The sequence below is a fragment of the Dromiciops gliroides genome, chromosome 3 (assembly GCF_019393635.1).
Source record: "Dromiciops gliroides isolate mDroGli1 chromosome 3, mDroGli1.pri, whole genome shotgun sequence".
Lineage (NCBI taxonomy): Eukaryota > Metazoa > Chordata > Mammalia > Microbiotheria > Microbiotheriidae > Dromiciops > Dromiciops gliroides.
Window position 1 is genome coordinate 658,245,752 of NC_057863.1, and position 23,308 is coordinate 658,269,059.

Below are 23,308 nucleotides of genomic sequence, written 5' to 3' on the forward strand. Positions count from 1 at the left end.
CTCCTTTCTCCAGTAACCTCCCTAACCCCCAGGGGGCTGGATCTCAGCTCCTCTGTCTTCTTTCTGCCTGTCCCCTCTCTTGGGTGTCGTTCCCTATTTAGACCTCCTGTCCCCTCGGGTTCCCCAGTAAAAGGAGGGAAAAGGTTCAGGCCTGAGGAGGCAGGGCCAGGGAGCAACACTGCACAGGGAGCACAATTGCATAGGGAGCACTACCACACTTGGCACCAAGAGCCTTCTCTGTCCATCCTTATTGAGAGGGGAGCTGCTTAGTCTTCCATAAGGGTGCATTTGTTGGCTAAGGAGGGAGCTTCCAAGGCCCATCGGTATGGAGTAGAGGCCCAAGAGAAATTGGGGTGCAGGTGGAGGCTTCCACTTCTGCAGGGCGGTCTTCTCTTTCTGCTATCCTTTGTAGGCCTTTGACTCAATTCCCTGAACCTCTCTCTCCTCATCTGAGCCTCTGGAGGTGGAGGCCAACCCCTTTAGAATCAGGAACACTGCCTGGTTCTAGCTTTCTTTGTACCCCCAGGACCTTAGCACAGTGCTTGGCACCTGGTAAGTGAAATGTTGGTTGATTTTTTATTGTAGGTCAACCCTTAAGGTTTCACAGGAATTCTGAGGCAAAGATTCTCTGAGAAAGGGGAGAGGAAAAACCCTGGGGGCTGGATTGCTGTCCTATGGTCTACATCAGGGAGGGAGAGGAGAGACCCCACTGTGGGCTTCCTATCCCTCATTCTTTTAACTCTGGGTCTCTCCACTCAGAGCCTCCCAGAGGGCCTAGGATCCTCCCTCCATAGCCTTCCTGGGACCAGAGTAGCGAGGCTGAGTCCTAGGCCAGTGGGGAGCAGTGGGAGACATCGAGAAGAAAGGAGACAGGTGGGGGTTCCCTCACCTGTGACCCTGAGATCCACAGGACCACTGGGGGCTGTCCACAGGTAGGGATGTTGACTGTGAAATGCATAGCACCAGTAAATCCCAACATGAGCAGCTGTCACAACTGGGATAGAAAAGTTCTGCTGAGACCCGTTGCTCTGCAGACAAGAGGTGTTGGCCCCTTCCCTCTTGCAGAAGGCGAACCTATCAAATTTCTTCTCATCCTGACAGCTGAGGGTCACATTCTGTCCCAAGACCACTTCTTGGCTTGGCACCACTGACAGCAAGGGCTTGTCATAGAGGCCTAGAAGTAAAGTTTTGTGCTTAAAAAGCGCACTTATTTTCTCGGGAAATTTTTTTTTAAGTGAGGCAATTGGGGTTAAGTGACTTGCCCAGGGTCACACAGCTAGTAAGTGTTAAGTGTCTGAGGTTGGATTTGAACTCAGGTCCTCCTGAATCCAGGGCTGGTGCTCTATCCACTGCACCACCTAGCTGCCCTCTCATGAAATTTGATGCGCATGTATGGAGCTGAAACAAATTGAAAGCCATGCATTACTAAGGTGGGGTTAATGATCTTGCAGCCAGGTAGCACAGTGGATAGAGCACCTGATCTAATGTCAGAGGACTGGAGTTAGAATTTGGCCTCAGACGCTTACTAGCTGTGTGACCCTGGGAAAGTCACTTATCTTTTGGCTGCCTCAGTTTCCCCATCTCTAAAATTGAGGATAATAATAGCCCTTCCCTCCCAGTGTTGTTGTGAGGATCAAATGCGATAATAATTGTAAAGTGGCACAGAGTTACCACTATATGAATGTTAGTTATTGTTATTTTTCAATAGAGTGCATCGACAATGCTGCAGATAGACATATAATAGCGGACCAGGTATATCCTTTTATCACCAACATTTTGATGAGTAGAGCCTGAGGGCTCATACCAATATCAGCAAAATCCTAAACTTGCAAACCCTGGAAGTCGACTTCTAACGAGAGATTCTTCAGAAAAGGAGTTTTTATCGGGTCAGGCAGCGCAGGATTTGGACTTGGCTCCAATGCTCCAAGACCTTACAGAGCTCCAGACAACTCCTGGAACAGTCACTTTGGAGGAGTGGGTATCTCAGAGATGCCGCTTGAGTCCCCAAGGCTGCTTCTCTCTCTAGCCACTATGTATGATAGCCAAAGGATAATCCTCTTTGCCGAAGGGCTATTTTCCTATAGTTATTGTCTTTCTGGGTAGCTAGGGGGCACCAGAGTGCACAGAGTGGGGCTGGCCCTGAAGTCGCAAGCACTCATCTTTCTGAGTTCAAATCTGGCTTCAGACACTTACTAGTTGTGTGAGCCTGGGCAAGTCACTTCACCCTCTTTGCCTCTGTTTCCTCATCTGTAAAATGAGCTGGAAAAGGAAATCGCAAACTTCTCTAGTATCTTTGCCAAAAAACCCCAAATGGAGTCATGAAGAATTGGAATGAAATGAAATGATTGATAACAAGATGTCTTTCTGGGGTTCTCTGGGTAACTATGTTATCTGCAAATAGAAATAACTTGTTCTCCTGCTGATGCTGTTTCTTTTCTTGTCTCCTTGTTATACTTGGCATTTCTAAATTATGTCAAACCATCATGGGGAGGGGGCTCCTTTGGCTTTACTCATAATGATAATGGGAAAACACCTTGTGTCTCTGTGGGAAGATGATGCAAACCCTTCATTTTGAGATTTGTTTTTGATCCTATGCAAAGAAACCCCAACATGCCCACAGCCATTTCTTTCCATTTCTTTTTTTAGGGATTGTTCCATACGTGAATGTTCCATTTTGTTATTTCCTCATCTATGGAAATAACCATGGTGTGTCTGGTTTTCATGTGATCAGCTGTGTATTTGGTTTTCATCAATGCATTCTTGCATCCCTATGTGAATTCAGCTGGGTCACAGTGTCCTCTTTAGCAGATGGTGTCCCCCTCCCTTTGGTCCTGCCCATCTTGGTCCTTTCTTGTCTTCCATCTTTCCCTGTCTTCTACTGGTTCTTCTTCCCATAGATGTTCTCTTAGGGGATCTCCTTCCCAGTTCAATCCCTCCCTTCCCTACCTCACCCATTCTCCTCCAACAACTCTTCTTGATAAGAGACTGCAGAAGCAGGGCAGCTAGGTGGTACAGTGGATAAAGCACTGGCCTTGGATTCAGGAGGACCTGAGTTCAAATCCAGCCTCAGACACTTGACACTTACTAGCTATGTGACCCTGGGCAAGTCACTTAACCCTCATTGCCCCACAAAAAAAAAATGAGAGAGAGAGAGACTGCAGGAGTCTCTCGTGGTTAACCCACTTAATCCCACAAATGACACTAATCCCTACCCTCTTCTAATGCTCCCCCTACCTGTCTGATGACCCCTCTGTTTTTTGCTCTATCTTCATCCAAGTCACACCCCTTAACCTTGGATATATCTCAAGGTTCAATCCTGGGGCTTCTTCTCCCTGTATGATATTTTACTTGGGTATCTCCTCCAACTAGAATTTTCAGGCAGGTAGTTATTGGATTTATTTGACTAGCCCTAATTTTTCCTGACCTCTAGTCTCACCTCCCCAACTACCTAGTGGACATTTTGAACAGACACCTTAAACTCACCAGATCCCAAATTGAGCACATTCTCTTTCCCCCCAACCTCCCCGCTCTTCCTAACATCCATATTATTGTCAAGGGGACCAGCAGCCAGTCAGTCACCCAGGCTTCATCCTTAACTCTTCCCTCTCTCTCTCATTAATGTGACATCAACTCTTCTTGTTTCTACCTAAACAGCATCTCTCACATCTATCTCCCTCTCTCTGACACCGGCCCCACCCTGGTGCAGACCCTCATTATCTGGATCTATCGCTTCTACCTGAACTATCACAATAGCCACTGAGGGCTAGGGGGAGGTGTCTGCCTCCCTCGAGTCCCTCCCCACTCTAGTCCATCCCCCATTCAGTTCTGAAAGTGATTGTCCTAAAGCAAAGGTCTGATCATGTCTCCCTGCCATTCAACAAAGTCCAGTGACTTTCTATCACCTCTAGGATCAAATATAAAATCCGTTGCTTGGCATTCAAGGCCCTTTGTAATATTGCCCCCTTCTCCCTGTCACTCCCCATCTCATCCTCTGTCATCCAGTGGCAGTGATATCCTTGTCGTCCCTTGCAGAAGACACTCTATCTCCTGACTGTGAATTTTGGATGTCTCCAATGCCAAGAATTTTCCCATTTCTCATCTCCATTTCTTGGCCTCCTTGGCCAAGTCCCAGTTAAAATCCCACCGCCAGGAAGCTTTTCCTGATCCCTCAGATGTCTAGAACCTTCTGGCTGTTGGTTATTGCCTATTTATCCTGTCCATAGCTTGTTTGGCCATAGTTGTCTGCTTGTTGTCTTCCCCATCAGACTGGAAACTCTTTGAGAACAAGGTCTGTCTTTTGGCTTCCTTGATATACCCAAAGATTAGCACTGTGCTTGGCATGCAGAAGATGATTAATAAGTGGTTGTTGATTGACAGAAGAATATAGAATGACAGAGCAGCCCCAGTCCTTGACCCTGGTCTCATCTGTGAGTGGCAGGGAGACCTGTGTGGGCATCTTTCTCTCCTTCATGTATAAAGGCCATGGATGTGCACTGGGAGACACCCCATTTACTCTTCTCTAAGGAAGCTCAGTCTGAGATCCTCTGTAGAACCAATCAATCTTGGTTCTGATTCCCTGAGATAAGGGTCCTACCTCCTCTCTGGCCCTAAGACTGACCATGAGCTCCTGAGGTGGGGCTCAGCTAGGAAGCCAAGCAGGGAGTGGGGCAGAGTGGTTGGTGGTGGTGAGGGCTGGACCTGCTGGGGACACAGACTTAGCCTTGGCTGAGAAGCAAAGCCAGAGGCTGAGGGTTCCATCTCACCTGTCATCACCAGCTCCAGAGGTTCACTGGGCTCTGATAAGCTAGACTGGCTCTTGTAGAGGCAGCAGTAACTTCCTGCGGTGTCCTTTGTCATAGATGAAATATTGAATTGAGCCTCCATCCCAACTCTAGTCATATTCTGAGACTGAGATTCTCCTTTCTTCAGACCATACCAAGTAGCCCCAGGATGTCCCTTGCACCTGAGGGTGACAGCTGTCCCCCGGGGGATCAGAGGACCTGAGTCAGCCTTGAGGGTGGGTCTGAAGAGCATCCCTGGAAGAGAATCCGCAGAGCTCAGAGGTCCAGAGGGTCCTCCCTCCCTGTCCCCAGTCTCTCCTCCCATAGACACCCACATTTAGCCTCACCCAGGCTCCTACATCCTCCCTCTCCAGCCACCCAGTCTGTGACAAATGGGGATCTGGGCTTGGGGTGGAGGGAAGGGAAGGTGCTCACCTGCCTGTGTCCTGATCCTTTGGCCCACACACAGTTCTGTTGGAGAAGACCCCTATTAGACATGGCTCCCCACTTCCTTCCTACCCAATCCTAGAGAAAAAAAAAAGGAAGCCAGAGCCTGGACATGGAGACTGGACTGAGAGAGGCTAGGTGGGTTCCAGGAGACCTGGATCCTGCCCCCGCTCACTGGGACCTCCAGAAAATCAGTTCCCCCTCTGAGCCTCAGTTTCTCCCTTTGTAAAAGGCATGTATGGGCTGAGGAATGGCCACAATGATCTGTAAGGCTACTGTAAAAGCTACAAGAGCCCCCATCCCAGGAGCCTTCATGAATCTCCCTCCCCAGGACTCACCAAAGCACAGCAGAGCAATGAGTGTGGGGACCATGGGGGCCATGGGGGCCATGGGGGCCCTGGACTCTGGAGAGAAGGTGAGGCAGAGGGGCAGAGGTAGAGGATCCTGATGTGGCCAGCCCAGTGAAGTTTCCCAATCCCCAGCCTTTTAAAGAAAGGGAACAAACAGCTTCTTCTTTCCTTGTGGTCTCCAGTTCAAGGGGGGTGGGGTTTTATAGGGAGGGGCTGCAAGGAGGAGGAGGAGGCCCAGGGACACACAGGCACACACAGATTTTGATATCAAAATTTATGCAACTCAACCAGGGGGCAGATGGGGGGGGGGAGGGAGAGGGAAGTTTAAGGGAAGAGCATAGAGTTGGGGAAGGAGTTATGGTTTAGTTGTTTCAACTGTATCTTGGTGACCACATTTAAAGTTTTCTTGGCAGAGATACTGGAGCAGTTTGCCATTTCCTTCTCCAGTTTAGTTTATAGATGAGGAAACTGAGGCCAACAGGGTTAAGTGACTTGTCCAGGGTCACCCAGCTAGTAAGCATCTGAGGCTGGATTTGAACTCAGAAAGACGAGTCTTCCTTATTCCAGGCGCCGTGCTCTGTGCACTATTGGTGCCACCTTGTGGCCTTGGGAAAGGAGTAGTCCCAAGCAAAACAAACTTGCAGGGAAAGGTGAGAGTGCAGATAATAAAGTGTGGATTAAGAGAGAAAGGAAGGATGCATAAGAACCAGTGATTGGGGTCCGAGAAGAGGGAGCAGATCTATTCATATCTCTTGACCATCTGTCTATTGGAGAATGGCTTCAATGTCTTTTAAAAATAAAATGGACCTAGTTTATATGACATATACCAGAGAAGGGATTCTCTTAAAATCTTCCTAGAAGACAAACTTGGTCCTAAACCACATAGAGATAAAATAGAAAAAGAAATCTATATCCTATATCACTACAAATACTGAAAACAACATGAGCAAAGAAGCTACAGCAACATGCTTAGAAGATTATACTTTGGCCAGGTTGGATTTGTGCCAGAAAGGCAATATTGTTCTCTTCCCTTTGCTCAAAATTGCTCCGTTTGTCCTTTTCTGGTCTTCCATGGGTTCCTTTCCCACCTTCTATGATCTTTCCAATATCACGAACAGGGACTCTGCAGTCACAGTTGCCAGTTCTTAGAATGGAATTGGTTTGAGCTGGGTGACTTGAGTTCATCCAGGGCAGCATGGGGCTCTCTTGCTGTCTCCTAAATTTATCATGGCTTTTAACTTTTGGTTAGCTGTTCAGCTGTTTCCAGTCAGAAGGTCAGTCATTGTCCTTCATCGAGAAAACAGAAATAAAATGAAAAATAGGCTTCTCTGTATCTCTATTGTCTATTGTTATCATCCTGATTCTCCCTCCCCCAAACCTCCCTCCCTTCTCTGTTCCTTCTCTTCCTCCCAATACAGTTAAGAAAATAGAACCCTTCATCTGGGCCAGTCTCAACTCCTGAGCTTCTGCATTCCTGGGATGTTCTAACACAACTGTTCCTCCTTCTTATCCTCCCATTGGTCTCCTATCACCTACTTTGTTTCCATCTTCTGGATGTTTCTTTTTTAAACACTTGATGAATTCTCTGCCCATCAATATTCATCTTTTTTTGTTTGTTTTTGTGGGGGCAATGAGGGTTAAGTGACTTTCCCAGCGTCACACAGCTAGTATGTGTCAAGTGTCTGTGGCCAGATTTGAACTCAGGTCCTCCTGAATCCAGGGCCAATGCTTGATCCACTGTGCCACCTAGCTGCCCCAATATTCATCTCTTAAGACAAATCTCATGTTTCCTCTTCACTAGAATGATTTCCCTTGAGGTCTGCCTGGGCTGGCTTTCCCTGAAGCATTTTAGTTTGTGAGATCCTACCTATCTTGTGGGGGTGGGGGTGGGGGGGGGAGATGGAAAGCTAGCCAACACAGTAGATAGAGCGCCAGGCCTGCAATCAGGAAGATTTCTTCCTAAGTTCAAATCTAGCCTCAAAAACTAACTGTATGATCTTGGGTAAGGCATTTATCCCTGTTTGCCTGTTTTCTCATCTATAAAATGAGTTGGAGTAGTTAATGGCAAACCACTCTAATATCTTTGCCAAGAAAACTCCAAATGGGGTTACAAATAGTAGATACAACACCTTTCTTTTTTATCTGAACCTTTTGAAATCTACTTTCCCCAAATTGAAGCTACATGTCAGATCATGCCTGGATTTCCCCTCCTCTGTCACAAACTCTAGGGTGGAGTGGTCACTTCCCCTCAGATTTCTCATCATTTCTACCTCAGCAACCAAGTCCTCTCTGTTAGTGAGAATCAGATTCAGAACAGTATGAAGATGAAGTTGAAACCACCTCATTTTAACTCTGATATTTTAACCAGGCAAAAAATACTTTTAGCTTGAGTCAAATAATGAGAACTGAATGTGACTGTGGCCTATACACCTCCTTGAATCAATCAAAGCCCCTGTGAGTGAGACTGGTTCATGCCCTGGTCCCTTTGTAGGAAGGAAGAAGCCATGTTACACAGGAGAGATGCTGAGAGGGTCTAAAGTTTGTGAGGGTGAGGGCATCACAGCATGTCTGCCATGCTTTTAAGAAGAAAGTGGAGCACTGAGCCAAGGCAAAGAAAGGTGATCTCCGGGAGATGCCCACCTTGGAGTGTGGGACCACGGCCCAAGAACAGGTCAGCCCTTTCCTCAACTTTCCCTTCTGATGTCTATATGTCCACAGGCCCTATAATATAATCTGCTGTTTATTTACCCAAACATTTCTAGCCAACGGAATTTTGCCTCCACCACAGCCAGGCCAGACAGATATAAATGGGAGGTTCCTCAGTAGGTATTAGTTTTTCTAACTGTGTGCCCAGAGAAATTGTTATTGAATTTAGAACCTTAGCTGCAGCTATGAACAAACAAGACCTTCTCCCACACCCTGTCCCTCCCTTGGTCTCTCTCCAGCTCCAGGATGTCCTCGCACAAGTGTGCCTTCCTAATGCACAAAGCTGTTCCCACTACCTGCTCTTGTACCCTGGTTCTTCTGAGTATAGTAGTTCCACCTGGAGCCTTAAGCCAGTCACTAGCTTCCTCCCACGCAGTCTCAGCCACCTGGGAGGGCCAATCTTCCCCTCTGCATAATGGCCTCTGGTCCTCACCTTCAGGCACTTAAGGTGATGCCCCAGGTGTTATTCCTTCTGTGTGGCCCCTCTCTGTCCTGGTCTCTTTCCCCTGCTCCCATCCTTTTTAGTATAGCTCCCCTTTAACCAGACTCGTGAGACATCCGACAAAAGCATTCTTACCCACCCTGCTTAGGCATACTCTGGCCAGGAATCTGTCAAGGCGATTTTAAAAATATATTTTTATTGACATCTTGAGTTTTTACAGTGCCTAGATTTTCCCACGTCCCTTCCCAGAGAGCCATCCTGTATAAAAAGAATAGTTTTTAAAAGAATAAAGAAAAAAAAGTAATATATAGAACAAAGTCTCAAAGAAGCCCCTACAATGTTCGTTTAATAAATTCATAAGCAGCCTTCCTCCCTCCTTTCTTGTGTAATTTTTATCTCTTGGGTGTATGTGCCTGCCTCTTTGAGACCCCATTTGGGGGCCTTCTTGGCAAGGATACTGGAAGGGTTTGCCATTTCCTTCTCCCACTCGTTTTATAGATTAGGAAACTGAGGCAAAGAGGATCAAGTGACTTGCCCAGGGTCACATGCTAGTAAGTGGCTGAGGTCAAATCAGTCTTCCTGATTGCAGGCCTGATGCTCTCTCCAAGCTCCCCTGATTGGGAGGAGGCCTGAGAGGTCCCAGTGAAATTCTCATCTCTCTTCCTGCAGGCATTTCCTCCACAAACAGCTCCAAATTCCTTTGGAGCTCCCCCAAGGATGTGGCTAATTTGTTTGCTCAGAGGATCACCTCTTTCCTTTCTTGACTTGGAGAAGTGTTCACACCTCATGAAAGAAACCACAGGGTGTTACACCAAATAAACACATCAAAACCTCCTTTGGAGTGACTACTGCCTTCTGGGCTTCCTTCAGTGGGCTGGGGGTGGAGTGGAGGAGGAGGGAGGATGACATTCCCCATGTCTTAACAGAGGTCCTCCATCACTGCATCTGGCTACCAAAGGGATGAAGGGTAGGGCCCAGCTCTCCACAGGCTCTCCACAACATCTCAGACCAGGCCCCTCTTCTGACTTACTAGGGAAATATCCCCAGTCTGGCTGCAGCTGAGGGAGTAGAGACAGGAAAGTGAGGGAGGAGGATGAGGGAGAAGGTAGGTACAGGTGTGTGTGAGAGAGAGGAGGGGGGTTAAGGGGGAATCGGGGTGTTTCTGGGGCTCTAACTCTTCAGGAAGTCTTAAACTCCTGCCTATGTCTTCAGTCCCAGCAAGGAGAGTTTAGGGGTCTTGCCTGTGGGAGAATGGGCTCCTTTCCTATCAGAGATAGCTGGGTGGTTCAATGGGTGAGCCCATTTGAAGATAGGAAGAGCTGAATTCAGATTTGCCCTCAAGCAGCTACTGACTGTTGGATTCTAGCCAAGTCTGTCAGTTTCCTCAGCTGTAAAATGGAGATCAACATAGCCCCTGCTTCCCAAGATTGTTGGTGAGAAGATATCTCTAAAAATGCTTAGTACAGAGGCAGCTAGGTGGCTCAGTGGATAAAGCACCAGCCCTGGATTCAGGAGGACCTGAGTTCAAATCCAGCCTCAGACATATGACATTTAGTAGCTGTGTGACCCTGGGCAAGTCACTTAACCCTCATTGCCCTGAAAAAAAAAAGCTTAGTACGGTGCCTGGGATATCTTATTATTGTTGTTAAGTCAGTTTTCAGTCATGTCCAATTCTCATGAACTCAGGTCCTCCTGACTCCAAGGCTGGGCCTCTATCCACCCTGCCTTATAGCTGCCCAAGACCTGAGTTTTTCTTTTTGCTTGAGTCACTGAGCTAGGTCAGAAGCAGGGTAAGGGGCAAGAAGGGATGTTCCCTGGGGAGAGTTACTCAGGTGTCTTGCCCTTATGGGAGCTGAGATGAGAACAGGAGAGACATCCCCACCCCCCTCCACCATCCCCAGCTCAGGCCTGGGGGAGGCAGGGACAGGGGAATCATCCAGGCACTCTTGGACTCGGGCCAGCTAGCCGGGCTGTGTTGAGGGGTAGGGGTCCCACAGGGTCACCGGCAGATCAAGGGCTGAGAAAGCTCAAGGGCTGAGTTTGTCTTTCCCATCTCCCCCATTCCCCCACCTCTGCTCCTCCTTTCTCTAGTGACCTCACCAAGCCTCCAGCAGCTGCTTCCCCCCTCCTTTGTTTCTCTCTGTCCCCTCTCACGGGTCTCTCTTCCCATTTGGACCAGACTGGAGCAGGCAAGGAGATCAGATGGCCAAGCCAACTGGGGCATAAGCATTCCAGTAGTTACCCTCATATGCTGGGTGAAGAGGTTGTCTAAATCTTGTGTATCATCCCCACACACACACTTGGGGTACAGTTAGGGAGGGATTGGGGGCTCAAAGAATAGTTGGGTTAGGTCAGAGGCCCAGGGAACAGTGTGTGGGCTAAGGGGCATTCCCACAAGAGCGTCACATCCCTGGTCCCTATGAGTTTATCCTCACAATTATCTTGCCATGTAGGAGCTATTATTAGCCTCATTTTACAGATGGAGAAACTGAGGCAGGCAAGACTTGTGACTTGCCCAGAGTCTCACAACTGTTAGGTGTCTAAGGCTGGATTTGGACTCAGGTCTTCCTGACTCTGGGTCCAGTCATCTGCCCATTTTAAGACTCAGCCATCAAACCTTTCCTCTGAGGGACTTTGGAGGGTCATGCTCTGCCCAGAGACCAGCTGGGATTGGGCAGGACTGAAAGGGAGGACCTGTCATTCAGGCCAGGGAGACCCTGGAGGGCAGCTGGAGTCCCCTCCCAAGCCTGGGATCTGGTCCTGGGGGAGGTGGGGCAGGGATCCATCCTTCTCTCTCAGAGAGAGTCAGAGACTAGCAGTCACCCTGCTCCTGCCAGCCCCCTAGAGAAGCCAGGCTGAGACCCCCACGTCCCAAGGTCGGAGCTCCATTAGATCTGACTCTCTGAGGGGGAACCAGCCCCTGGTAAAGGCTAAGAGAGGGGAGGAGGGCATCTGAGAGGACTATGGCCCTTGAAGCCCCTGCTGGCTTGGGCTGAGCAGCCCAGCCCCTCACTGGACACAGCAATAGCTCCCAACCGAAGAAATCCCTGGCTTCAGCAAAGACATTGGGGACCACACAAATAGGAAAACCATCAATCCCCAGCCCCTGACACACCCCACTTTCATCCTCAAGATGTCCTGGGCCCTGAAGGTTCACATTCCCCTTGGGGACCAGAGAGCTGGGCTCAGCCCAGAGGCTCAGTCTAGGAAGAGAAGCATAGTCTAAAGTCCTAGCTCCCCACTGTCCCTGTCTGCTGTGGCCCCTCCTCAGGCCTGGCCCCATCCCCTGCCTCACTCCCTCCAGGTAGCCCTGACAGAAAGGTGTCCTCACCAAACACCTGAAAGAAAGCAGAGAGAGAGCCCAGAAGGCTGGCTGGGGCTTGCTCTGAGAAAGGCTGGCTGGTGTGTGACCCTGGGCAAGTCACTTAACCCTCATTGCCCTGCAAAAAAAAAAAAGAAAGAAAGAAAGGAAGGAAGGAAGGAAGGAAGGAAGGAAGGAAGGAAGGAAGGAAGGAAGGAAGGAAGGAAGGAAGGAAGGAAGGAAGGAAGGAAGGAAGGAAGGAAGAAAAAGAAAGAAAGAGAGAGAGAGAGAAAGAAAGAAAGAAAGAAAGAAAGAAAGAAAGAAAGAAAGAAAGAAAGAAAGAAAGAAAGAAAGAAAGAAAGAAAGAAAGAAAGAAAGAAAGAAAGAAAGAAAGAAGGAAAGAAAAGGAAAGAAAAGAAAAAAAAGAAAAGCTGGCTGGGCACCAGTGGACCAGGCTTTGAGGCCTGGCTTTGTCCACAAACTCACGCTGTGTCCTGGGACAAATCACTTCCCTTCACTGGACTCAGTGTAGGGGGAACCAGAGTCTCAGAGCTGAACTCTCTGGTCTCCAAGGTCCATTCCAGTGTGGAGAGTCTTGAATAAGGTGCTCAATTTCCCCCTGCCCAGGATTCACCGAGGCACAGAAGGGCATTGAGGCACCGGAGCACATAGTGGCCCCGGACCCTGAGATGAGGGAGGACCGATGATGGGTTACTCAGAAAGTCAGAAGCACAGGATATGTATTAATTAAGTCCCACCCAGGGTTTCCCAAAGCCCCAGCCTCTGAGAGGGGAACCGGATCCTTCGTCCAAACCAGTTACATTTCATCCCCGCTCAGTGGAGGGAGAGTTAGAGGTGGTGGGAGTTCGTGAGGCCGTCGGGAGGGGCACAGGGAAGAGTCACCAGAGAGAAGAGACCCGAACTGCACAAGCACCCGGGATTCTGGGAGTCAATTCAGGCCCCTTTGGGAAAGCCCCAGTTTGAGCTCGGTTCCTTAGCCCGGAAACACTGCACTGTTCTGAGCCTCAATTTCTCTCTGTGTAAAGGGGAAGAATGAGTCTCTTTAAAACCCTTATTGCGTTAGGATTCCCCAAACTACACCCCGCGTTTGGCCTCCCCCGGGAACCAAAGCCCCGACAAGCTATAAGCAGACCGTAGATAAGTCTGGGTGGGGCTGGGAGGGGGTGGGGGTGGGGTCTTCCTCCTCCGTTCTGTGTAAATTTATTCATTCTCTCTCGCGCGCGCGCGCTCTCTCTCCTTCCCTCCTCCTTCCCTCCCTCCCTCTTTCTCTTCTCCCCCCTTCTCTCCGTCCCTCCCTCTCTCTGTCTCCTCTCCCCTCTCTCTGTGTCTCTAACACCTGCTATCTCGAGGTCCTTGTCTCTGTATCCCGGCCCCTTTCCTTCCCCCTGTCTCTCTCAATTCTTAGCTATCTTTCAGATCTTCTTTATCTCTGTCTCAGTCTCTCTTAGTCCCCTTAGAGAGGGAGGTGGCTAGCGGAGCAAAGGGAAGTGCGGGGGTCCGGGCAGGGGTCCAGCTGGGACGCCTCTTCCACCCCTATCAAACTCGTCCTCCCCACTCAGCGGAATGAGCTAGCCTGCCCGGCAATGGATGACGTCATCGAGGTGCCCACGCTGATTGGCCCGCGCGTCTCTGGCGTGGGAGGGGAAGCAGAGCAAGGAGGAGGGGTTCTTTAGTCCTCCCCTCATCTTCCTTCCTCTGTCGCGGCTCCACCCCCCCCCGGGACCCCACCTCCACCCCCACTGAGCTCCGCCCTTGGGGTGCAAACCCCCTCCCCAACACACACACACACACACACACACACACACACACACACACACACACATCTGAAGGCTATGTGGAGGAGGGGATGAAGAGGAGAGGGCTGGGCAGGGAACTTGGGTTGCTCCCTCCTCCCCAGGGCTGGGGTATTGAAGGCCTTGCCCATCCTCTTATCAGAGCCTTGAAGGACTCTCCCTGTATCCCATAACATGACCTTGAAAGCCTTTTCGAGTTGTCCCATAGCAGAGCCCTGAAGGCCTCCCCCAGGCTCGGAGACTTGCGGTCTGAGGCCTCAAATATCTCCTCTCTGGGTAGGATGTCCCCTAAAGTCCTCTTTGCTTTCTCCCTGGTTCCTTCTGCAGGGGACGAAAGCTCCCTCCTGAAGCCTGGTCTCTATTCCCCGAAGGGCAGTATCCCCGGCTAATGAGTCTATGACCTATGGGGTATCTTCTACCTTTTTGGAGGGGACTCCCACACACATACACACCCTATCTCTGCCTAATCTCCCTCTTCCTCAGGATAGACTCCCTTCTAAGAACACAAATCTCTCCTCCTGCCCCAGTCTCTGTCTCTCCCCTAGGATCTTTGGGAAGGCGGCAGTCCCCGATTCCTTGTTGGTCATTCCCAGCTATGTGTGAATCCTCCAGTGGCCACCAGGGGGAGCCATGGCCCCTCCCACCCAAGAGTTGGCACCTCCCACTCCCCAAATCTCCCCCCAACCGTGGCTCCGTTTTCTCCTCCTCCTCCTCCTCCTCCTCCTCTGCCTTCTCTGCCTTCTCCTCCAGGGCCATCTCCTCAGCTCCACAGCACATCCCGCCCGGAGCAGTTCTGGGGGCCAGGAGGCCATGGGGGGGCCACCCCCGGGCTTCCGGCCCTCAGGCTGGGTCCACTTGCTCCACCAGGTACCCCACACCAACTTTCAGCTCCGACCTGTGGCCAGCACCTTTGCCCCCCAGGAACAGGACTATCAGCAGGTGTGGAGGACACAGGGGTCCTGGAGGGGGCAGAACTGGGGGACCTGATGGGTCTTTGTGAGGGGGGAGAAGGGCTGAGGGGACACCTGGGTCCCGAGGGAGCTGAGGGAAGGCATGCCTAGTCCCTGCGGGGCTGGGGTTTGAGGAGGGGGCATTTTGGTCCCTGAGACAAGGGGACTGGGAGATCGGGCACCTAGGTCCCTGATGGCATAGGAAAGGGCTGGGAGGCAGAAACTTGGGCACCTTGGGGGGAGGGAAGGTAGAAATGAAAGCATTGGGATTTTTCTGGGTGGATGTGGGAGACCTGGATATGTGTCTGGGGGAGCTGGGGGAGGGTCATGACAGCGGGGGCTAATGGGTCCTCTGAGGCTAGTTAATTAGTCCAGGCTCATTGGGAGGGTGGCTGAAGCTAGTCTGGTTGGCTCAAGGGCCCCAGGGGCTCCAGGGAAGGGGGAGCCAGGCAGTGAATGCTGAACTATTTAGGTCACAGTGACAGAAACTGAAGAGCTGGGAGGCCCCCACCACCAGGCTGTCACACACTTGCATGCAGACACATATAGACACAGCCACACACAGAGAGATCTTCCCAGGGACAGGCTCCCAGCCAGCCATGCTCCACAGACACACATACACACACAGAGAGAATTCACACCTGGACACACACAGACATAGTCTCACAGCCACATGAAGATGCAGTCATATATGAGCTCAGTTTTACACTCGCACACAAGCACCATTTGGAATCACCAGACACAAACCCATGCTTCCCCTGTCCTCCCATCCCAAAGCTCAGTCACACAGCGGCAGGTGCCACACTTGTCCCTGCAACTGGGCAAGGACTAGTGTCCCAGGAAGCCAGGAGATCAGTGGTGTCTGACCCCATTTTACAGAGAAGGACACTGAGGTCTGCAGAAGCTGAGAGGCAGAGGCAGAACTCTTCACTCTGGAAGCTGCTTCTCACTCTCACAGGGAGAGAGAGTCCCATTAGCTCTTCCTTGCCCGATGACCCAGGGAGACACGGATCCATGTAGGCTCACAGAATCCAGCTCACTCATACTTCCATGAAGTCACCCCCACCCACCCCCGTTTTCCAGATGGGACAGTGAGGGGTCCTGGCCTTCTTTAGGTCGATAAGTGAGCTTTGTGGCCCCCTCTCATCCCTCCTCCCTCTTCTCAGGCCTTGCTGCTGGTAGCAGCTTTGGCTGGGCTGGGCCTGGCTGTGAACCTACTTGTTCTGGGACTCTACCTACTACGATCGTGCTGTCGTTGCCGCAGGCCCAAGGCTGGTCCCCCTGAGGTCTCAGGGTCTCCAGATGGAGGAGGCTGTGTCACCTGGAGCTGTGTGGCTGCCCTTCTCCTTGGCTGGTACCTGGGACCCCGTGGGTGGGGAGGAGCCAGGGACTTCTTAGAAGACTTCAGGGATGCCCGGCCCCAGGAATGGGGCCCTGAAGGGCTCTCCCAGCCCCCTGCCCCCTCCTTCAGCAGAGCCTTGAAGGCTTCCCACCTCTCCCTATAACAGCCTTGAATGTCTGCCAGCCTCCACAAGAGAAGCTCAAGGGCCTTCCTCAGCTCCCATGACAGCCTCAGGGGAAGGTCTGAAAGACCTCCTCAGTAGCCCAAAGCCAAGCCTTGAAGGACCCCCCAGGCCCACACCAGTCTGAAGGCTTCTCCCATGCTCATCACAGAACATTGGAGGCCTCCCCAGGCCTCCTCGGCTCAGAACCGGCTCCTTTTGGACCAGGGGAAGTGCCAGGGGCCCCAGACACTAAAGTCCCATCCTTTGGAAAGGGCTGGGGCCAGAGGGACAAAGACCCCGGGAGGCAGTGGCACAGCCTGGGGGGGGGGATGAGAATGAACAAGGGGCCCTTTGTATGGAATGGACGAGGACAATGGACTCTGGAGAATTGAAGGGGGCTGGACCCTGGGAAAGGAGGGAGTGAGTCCAGTCCACAATGAGGGCTCTGTGTCTCTCCATGACTGGGGGCTCCAGCCTCCTGGGTCCCCTAAGGGGTCTGGGCCTCTGGCGAAGGGCCAGCATGGGTCCTCTAGGAGGAGGAGGCTGGGGCAGAGGTCATGCCTGGGTCTGGGGGGGGGCGGGGCTGTCATGGAATGCTTGTTTCCTGAGGGGCAGGGCTTCAGAACTGGAGCTATTGGAGGCTTGCTAGGCTGCGAGGGGTTAACCCCTTCATTTGCATCACAATGAGTTCATCGTGTTCCCACCTCTCCTTCCTCTCCTCCACAGCCCTGGCAGGAGGAGTGAGCCCTTCCCGTTGCCTCAGCAACCCAGGCCGAGGGAGGCAGGTTCCCACGGGCTGTACCATTGGAACTAGGGAAGAGGGGGTGGAGAGGATGCGGAGGCTATGGGAGATGGGCTGAACCGTCCTCTACCCAATCTCTCCCCTCCCAGTGCTGGTATCGGGCTTGGTTTCTATGGCAACAGTGAGACCAGCGATGGGGTGTCCCAGCTCAGCTTCTCCCTCCTGCATGCCAACCATACGCTCAGCTCCATTGACCGGCTGGTGAGGGCATCCTCATCCTGACTTATGCGTTGGGGGGGGGTCCCCAGGACCAGCCAAAAAGGCTGGAATGTCCAACCACAGCCTGTGTTTCCACCCAAGCTAGCCATCAGACCAATCTGCTCCTCCTCACAGCCTACCATAGGGGCTGTTTGATATAGCCAAGGACTCTACTCATCCCCAGACAACTGCAGTTGTCACAAATAGGTGTCCTTTCTGCTCTTCCTGAGACCTCTCTTAGTTGTGTCTTCCTTGCTTCAGGTTTCAGAGACAGTGGAACGACTGGGCTCAGCGGTTAGGTCTGAGCTGACAACTCTGGAGGAGGTGATGAGCCCACGGACAGAGCTGGTGGCAGCTGCCCGGGGTGCCCGGAGGCAGGCTGAGGCTGTGGCCCAGCAGCTGGGGGAGCTGGCTTTCTGGAGGGGTGTGCCCCTGAGCCCAATTCGGGTGGCTGAAAGTGTCTCCTTTGTGGAGGAGTACAGGTGGGCCAAGGTGGGATCACCAGGGTCACAGGTGGGAGACAGACATTGTATTTCTGGGTAGCATAATGCCTGAGAGGAGCAGCAATTCACCCCCAGGCACACTGGAAGTTGGGACAAATCCAGGCTTCAAGCCCAGACTTGTCTTGACTTTTCTCTCCCTACATCTTCCTGCTTAGGTGGTTGGCCTACATTCTTCTCCTCCTCCTCGATCTCCTTGTCTGCCTCTTTACACTCCTTGGGCTGGCTAAGCAAAGCAAATGGCTTGTGATCGTGTGAGTTTGCCAACCCCCCTCACTTCATCAGCTGTCTCCACTAGGCCCATTCTCCTTGGGAGGGAGAGCCAGAGCTTGGGATCTCCTTCTTGGGGGCTCTCTCATTAGCCTAAGGGCTACCTCTTTAAACTGGCCCCTTTATCACCATGCAGCCTCTCCCCAGATTGGGGCTGGAAAGTGGCAACCCTGAGAACGCTGGAGTGACCTTAGGGAATCTCTCACCAATCCCCTGAAAGCATACCTTTAGGACCAGGGAGCTCTACCCAGGTAGAGCTCCAGTCTAGAGAAGTCACTGGGAAGGCCCTCAGGAAAGGTTCCTGAAATTCAATCAATAAACATTTATTAAGCACCGACTATGTTCCAGGCACTGTGCTAAGCACTGAAATTCTTCTGCCTATTCAGAGATGTGAAAGGTTCTCTAATACAGGGAGGGAAGGCTTAAGGGGTAAATCATTCAGCACCATGGAGCTGTCCAGAATAATAGCTCAGAGTATACTTAGGGGGATACTCACCAATAGGTCCCTTCAGCACCAGAGAACTGTCCACAGGCATAGGTAGCTCTAGGTGGTGAAGTGGGAAGGCTCTAGTTTGAGGGAGAATTTCACAAGGACTCTGGGGCAAGGAAGGAGGTTGGTAGGAAAAGAGGGATGAATATTCCCTTTCTGCACTAGCATGACAGTCATGAGCCTGCTGGTTCTTGTGCTGAGCTGGGGATCCATGGGGCTAGAGGCAGCTGCTGCTGTGGTGAGTATCTGAGACTGGGGGGATCAGGATCCCTGGGTCCAGAAAGGGGTGGGCCTGGGAACCCAGGCTCTTGAGTCTGAGTCCAAACAACTCCTATCTCTTCCTTCCCCACCCTTTCTCAGGGTCTCAGTGATTTTTGCTCCAGTCCTGACCCCTATGTCTTGAACCTGACTAGGGCAGAAACTGGCCTAAATCCAGGTGAGAAGAGGGCAACCTTAGGGTTGAGTGCCAGCTGCTGGGAGCAGTCTCCCCCCAGGCTCACTGGGTGTTCTCTGTCTCTGTTTTTGTTTCTGTCTCTCTTCCTTTCCCCTCTATCTCTTCTTCCTCTTCCTCTTCCTCCACAGAAATCCTCCACTATTACTTCCTTTGCAACCAGGTGGTTTCCAATCCCTTCCAAGAGGTGAGTCTCCAGGCCAGAGTGTGTATGAGGTCTGAAGCCTCTGAGGGGAGCAAAATTAGGAGACCCTCCATTGCTCTTTTCTTTGCTGGGTCTCCCCTCCACCTTTGTCAATCTGAGAAGTGACAAAAACATCTTTTAGAAGTCCCCAAGATGGCTTGGCTATGACAGGTCTGAGCTGAACCTAGCTCCCCTGTCCCAGGACCTCATAGGACTTATTTCTGTCATTTCCTTGGGTCCCTAGAGTCATGTGTGTACTGGGGCCCGGACACTGGGTGTCCAGAGTAAAGGGAATCGGGACACAGATTCCAAATTCCTCATGTTGTCTCTGAGAGTGGGGGGCTGGGACTTGGATTTCCGGGCCTCAAAATGGAGGCGGCCTTCTGAGAGGGTGGGGGGACCCAAGTGTCGGCCTCCCTCTCTCCTTCCCATCTCCCCACACTCACCACCTCCCCTAGAGGCTGACCTTGTCCCAGCGATCTCTGGCCAGCATCTACTCCCAGCTCCAAGGGCTGGAACGCGAGGCGGTTCCCCAGTTCCCAGCGGCCCAGGTCAGTGGGGACCCTCCCAGGGGAGGGGCCTAATAGGGAGGGGTCTGTGGGAGAGGGCTGGGCATTAACTCGTTCTGGACTGGAGGCAGAAGCCGCTGTTGGCCCTGGAAGAGATGCTGAACGTGACGGAGGGGAACTTCCACCAGCTGGTGGCGCTGCTGCACTGCCGGGGGCTGCACAAGGTGACCAAGCCTTCTACCTCCTTCCTTTTCCAGTTGTCCCATCCCCCTCCTGTCTGCTCTGGAACCCCTGGGCTCAGTGTCCCCCACATCCATCTATCCTTCCCAGGGCCCCCTCCCCCAAGCAGGTATCAGTTCTGCCTGCTTGACCCGTCCTCTGAGGTCACCTCAGTCTGGCTCTTGGCTTCCCCTCCATCCCTTCCTCCTGTGAAGTTCCCTTTGGACGGCCCACCCCTTCTACTTCCTTGTAGTTGTTGCCCTCCCCTCCCTTCGGCTCCAAACCTTCCCCTGCCCGATTCAGCCTTCCTGGACTTCTGCAATGAGATGTGTGTGAGCTCTCCCCTACTCTGACCTCTCCTGGACTCAGTAAATACTGGGAACCCTTTGGAGATCCTCATTGTACAAATGAGGAAACTGAGGTCCGTTGCAGGGCAGGGTCTCCACAAGGTCAAACAGTGAGTTGAGTCAGACAGGGACTCGAATGCGGGTCTACCAGTGAACAGCCCAGAACTGTTTCTCGGCCGACTCCCTTTGCTGGGGCGGGAGAAATCAAGCAGCCAATCAGGCAGTGGGTGGGGGGTTGGGAGGAATCAACCCTCCTGATGCCCCGCTCTGGCCCCCTGCCCCCAGGACTATGGGGCAGCATTGCGGGGCTTGTGTGAGGACTCCATGGAGGGTCTCCTCTTCCTGCTCCTCTTCTCCCTGCTGTCTGCCCTGGCTCTGGCCACGGCTTTGTGCAGCCTGCCTGGCGCCTGGGCCCACTTCCCACCCAGGTAAGAAGCTGGAAGTGGGAGACTGGGAGAGGGTGGCCGAGTTGGATAGGGTCCCCAAGTGCGGGACCATGGACAGAGCCCCGGCCATTCCCTATAAGGTGCAAAAGGGAGGTTCCCCTAAGAGAGGAAGGGGGAGATAAGAGATGTATATGACTCCTCGAATCACCAGGCAGTGAGGAGAGTGCACAGGGGTCTGGGAGGGGAGCACAGTATTCTGGGGGTCCCTATCTATCAGAAGGGGAGGGAACTTCCCCTCCTGCCACCTTCCCAGCTCTGTGCCCCGCTCCCCCCAGTGACGAGTACGACGACCCAGAAGATGACGATCCCTTCAACCCTCAGGCATGTGGGGCACTTGGACACCTGGGTTCCCAGGCGGGCATGGACTGTGGGGAGACGGGGGAAGATGGGGAATCAGATGCATGCCTGTGTTTCTGAGGGGGCAGCGATTGAGGGCTATCCCCCTGCTTGAGTCTCTATGGGGTAGGGGCTAGGGGCTGGACTTCTTACTCTGGGGTAGGGAAGAACATCTCCTGAAATGCTCTATTTAACTCTTTCTCTCCCACTCTCTGGGCCAACAGGAATCAAAACGCTTTGTCCAGTGGCAGTCGTCCATCTGAGACTCCCTCCTTGGGCTGGGTCTGCTACCCCCACCTCTGGTGAGCCACAGCTGTCATTCTCCTATGCCTCGAGGCCCATTTAGCCTTGGATTGCCTTTTCTTTTTTTGGGTGGGGCAATGGAAGTTAAGTGACTTGTCCAGGGTCACACAACTAGTAAGTCTTAAGTGTCTGAGGCTGGATTTGAACTCAGGTCCTCCTGACTCCAGGGCTGGTGCTCTATCCACTCCTAGCTGGCCCCTAGCTGCCCCCTCTCTGTTTATCTTTTGTCCATTCTTTTCTCCATCAGCTTCTCTAGCCACCCCTCTGTCTTCTCCTAGCCATTCTGTTCATTCCTTAGCCTCTCTTTCCATCACTGTCTTTGTCCATTGCTCAGTCTCTTGGCCTTTCCTCCCATCATTCTTTCTTTTGAGTTTACTGTCCAGCATCCACGTCACTGCCTCAGTCTCATCCCTTATGCCCTCTCTGTGTTTCTCTTCATCCCTAGGAACCGCCCATCCGCCAGAGAAGTTTCCCCTTCCCTACCAGGATTCTTCTAGCTAAGATGACTAACACTGCCATACTCTGCCTGGCTCAGGAGACTCTCAATCCTTCTCCTTCTTTCTGCCCCGAGGACATGACCAGAAGATATTTCCCTGTCCTCCCTAACCAACGTTCAAGGCTTGGGTCCAGGGATCCCAGCCAGGGTGAGAACCAGGAAGCTCGGGGCCCTCCCAGGAGCAGCTGCCCCGGAGGACCTCCCCTGGCCCATTCCCTCCAGCCCCTGGGCCCAGAGCTCCTTGTGCTTAGAGCCAGCACCTCTAACTCAGATTTGAAATAAAGAAGACGACTTTATTTTACATGTGTCTGGAGCTGGTTTTTGGTTCCCACCCCAGCTCCACCTCCTTCAGGAAGCCTCTCTATTGAGAAACACCATCCCTTCCTAGCAGAAGACATTTCAAATTTAGTCTTCAAGTGGTACTCATTCACTCACTGCCAAGGGCTATACAAGGTCATGGGATTCTTCAGAATGTGCTCCAGGGTAAACACAACAGGACTTGGTGGCAGAGGGCAGGGCCTCCAAACACTAGCTCAGTCTCTAAATTTCAACCATAGGCGAACCCCTAAGATGCACTGGATCTCAGTTTTTCCATCTGTAAAATGAGTATTGGATTAGATAATCTCTAGTGTCATCATCAATCCCTACCTCCTTCCCTTCATCCTATCCAGGTCTTCAACATCAGCTCCTGTAGCCAGCTCTCACCCTGTTCCCAGGAGTCCCTATGCAGAAGCCCCTTAGTGGCTCAATAGGAACTATTTTCAGCACTTAGCAGTGCCTGGCAAATAGTAGGTGTCTGATGTTTTACTGATCGATCGATTGAAATATTTTGAAATACCTACTCTTTTCATTGTTTTTTTTTAACAAACATTTTTATTTAAAGTAAAAAAAAAAAAGGTGGGAAACAGCAGTGCAGAAGTAGAAACAATGGGTCCAAATTTTAGAGAGCAGATCAGCTGTTGTAAAGAAAATAACATACATTATAGTAACATGACAAAATGGGATGCTTTGGAAAGCAGTAGGTTCCCAGTCACTAAAGGTCTTTCAAAAAAGCTAAATAATAACTTGTTTGGCTTTTTTGATATAATGCTGCATTTTAAAAGCATTGAAAATGTCCATACATAAATCAAAACATGCAAAAAATAGAACTGTATGTGAAATGATGAATTCTATCTCATACTAGTTGCTCTAAGTATATCGTTCTACTTTTTTTTTTCAGGGCAATGAGGGTTAAGTGACTTGCCCAGGGTCACACGGCTAGTAAGTGTCAAGTGTCTGAGGCCAGATTTGAACTCAGGTCCTCCTGGCTCCAGGGCTGGTGCTTTATCCACTCTGCCACCTAGCTGCTCCTCTACTTTCATTTTTAAAGTTCTGCTTGTCATGCTATTTGATCTTCCCTTGCATGAATTTGAAATATTAAGACATTACTATTGCATAATTACTAACTACACCCCCACCATG

The 23,308-nt window shown here is 51.5% G+C and overlaps 2 protein-coding genes across 3 annotated transcripts in view; one reads left to right on the forward strand and one right to left on the reverse strand.

The window, feature by feature from the left end:
• Positions 1-23,308, reverse strand: part of LOC122748363 (leukocyte immunoglobulin-like receptor subfamily A member 2) — a 76,047-nt gene that overhangs the window by 22,762 nt on the left and 29,977 nt on the right. The window contains exons 2-3 of the mRNA XM_043994013.1: positions 4,764-5,036; positions 890-1,174 (exon numbers count right to left, since the gene is read on the reverse strand). Of these exons, the coding sequence (XP_043849948.1) occupies positions 890-1,174; positions 4,764-5,036 (558 nt within the window). The remainder of the gene's footprint in view (positions 1-889; positions 1,175-4,763; positions 5,037-23,308) is intronic.
• Positions 14,457-22,148, forward strand: TTYH1 (tweety family member 1). 2 transcript variants are annotated; one of them, XM_043992638.1, is made up of 14 exons: positions 14,457-14,780; positions 15,958-16,145; positions 17,188-17,299; positions 17,558-17,778; positions 17,955-18,050; positions 18,722-18,794; positions 18,917-18,992; positions 19,139-19,194; positions 19,650-19,742; positions 19,832-19,924; positions 20,552-20,694; positions 20,988-21,033; positions 21,273-21,350; positions 21,797-22,148. In XM_043992638.1, exons 1-13 carry the CDS (start codon positions 14,472-14,474, stop codon positions 21,309-21,311), a joined length of 1,545 nt encoding a protein of 514 aa, XP_043848573.1. In that variant the 5' UTR covers positions 14,457-14,471; the 3' UTR covers positions 21,312-21,350; positions 21,797-22,148. The 2 variants fall into 2 exon arrangements, with proteins under 2 accessions (XP_043848573.1, XP_043848572.1); XM_043992637.1 differs by lacking the exon at positions 20,988-21,033.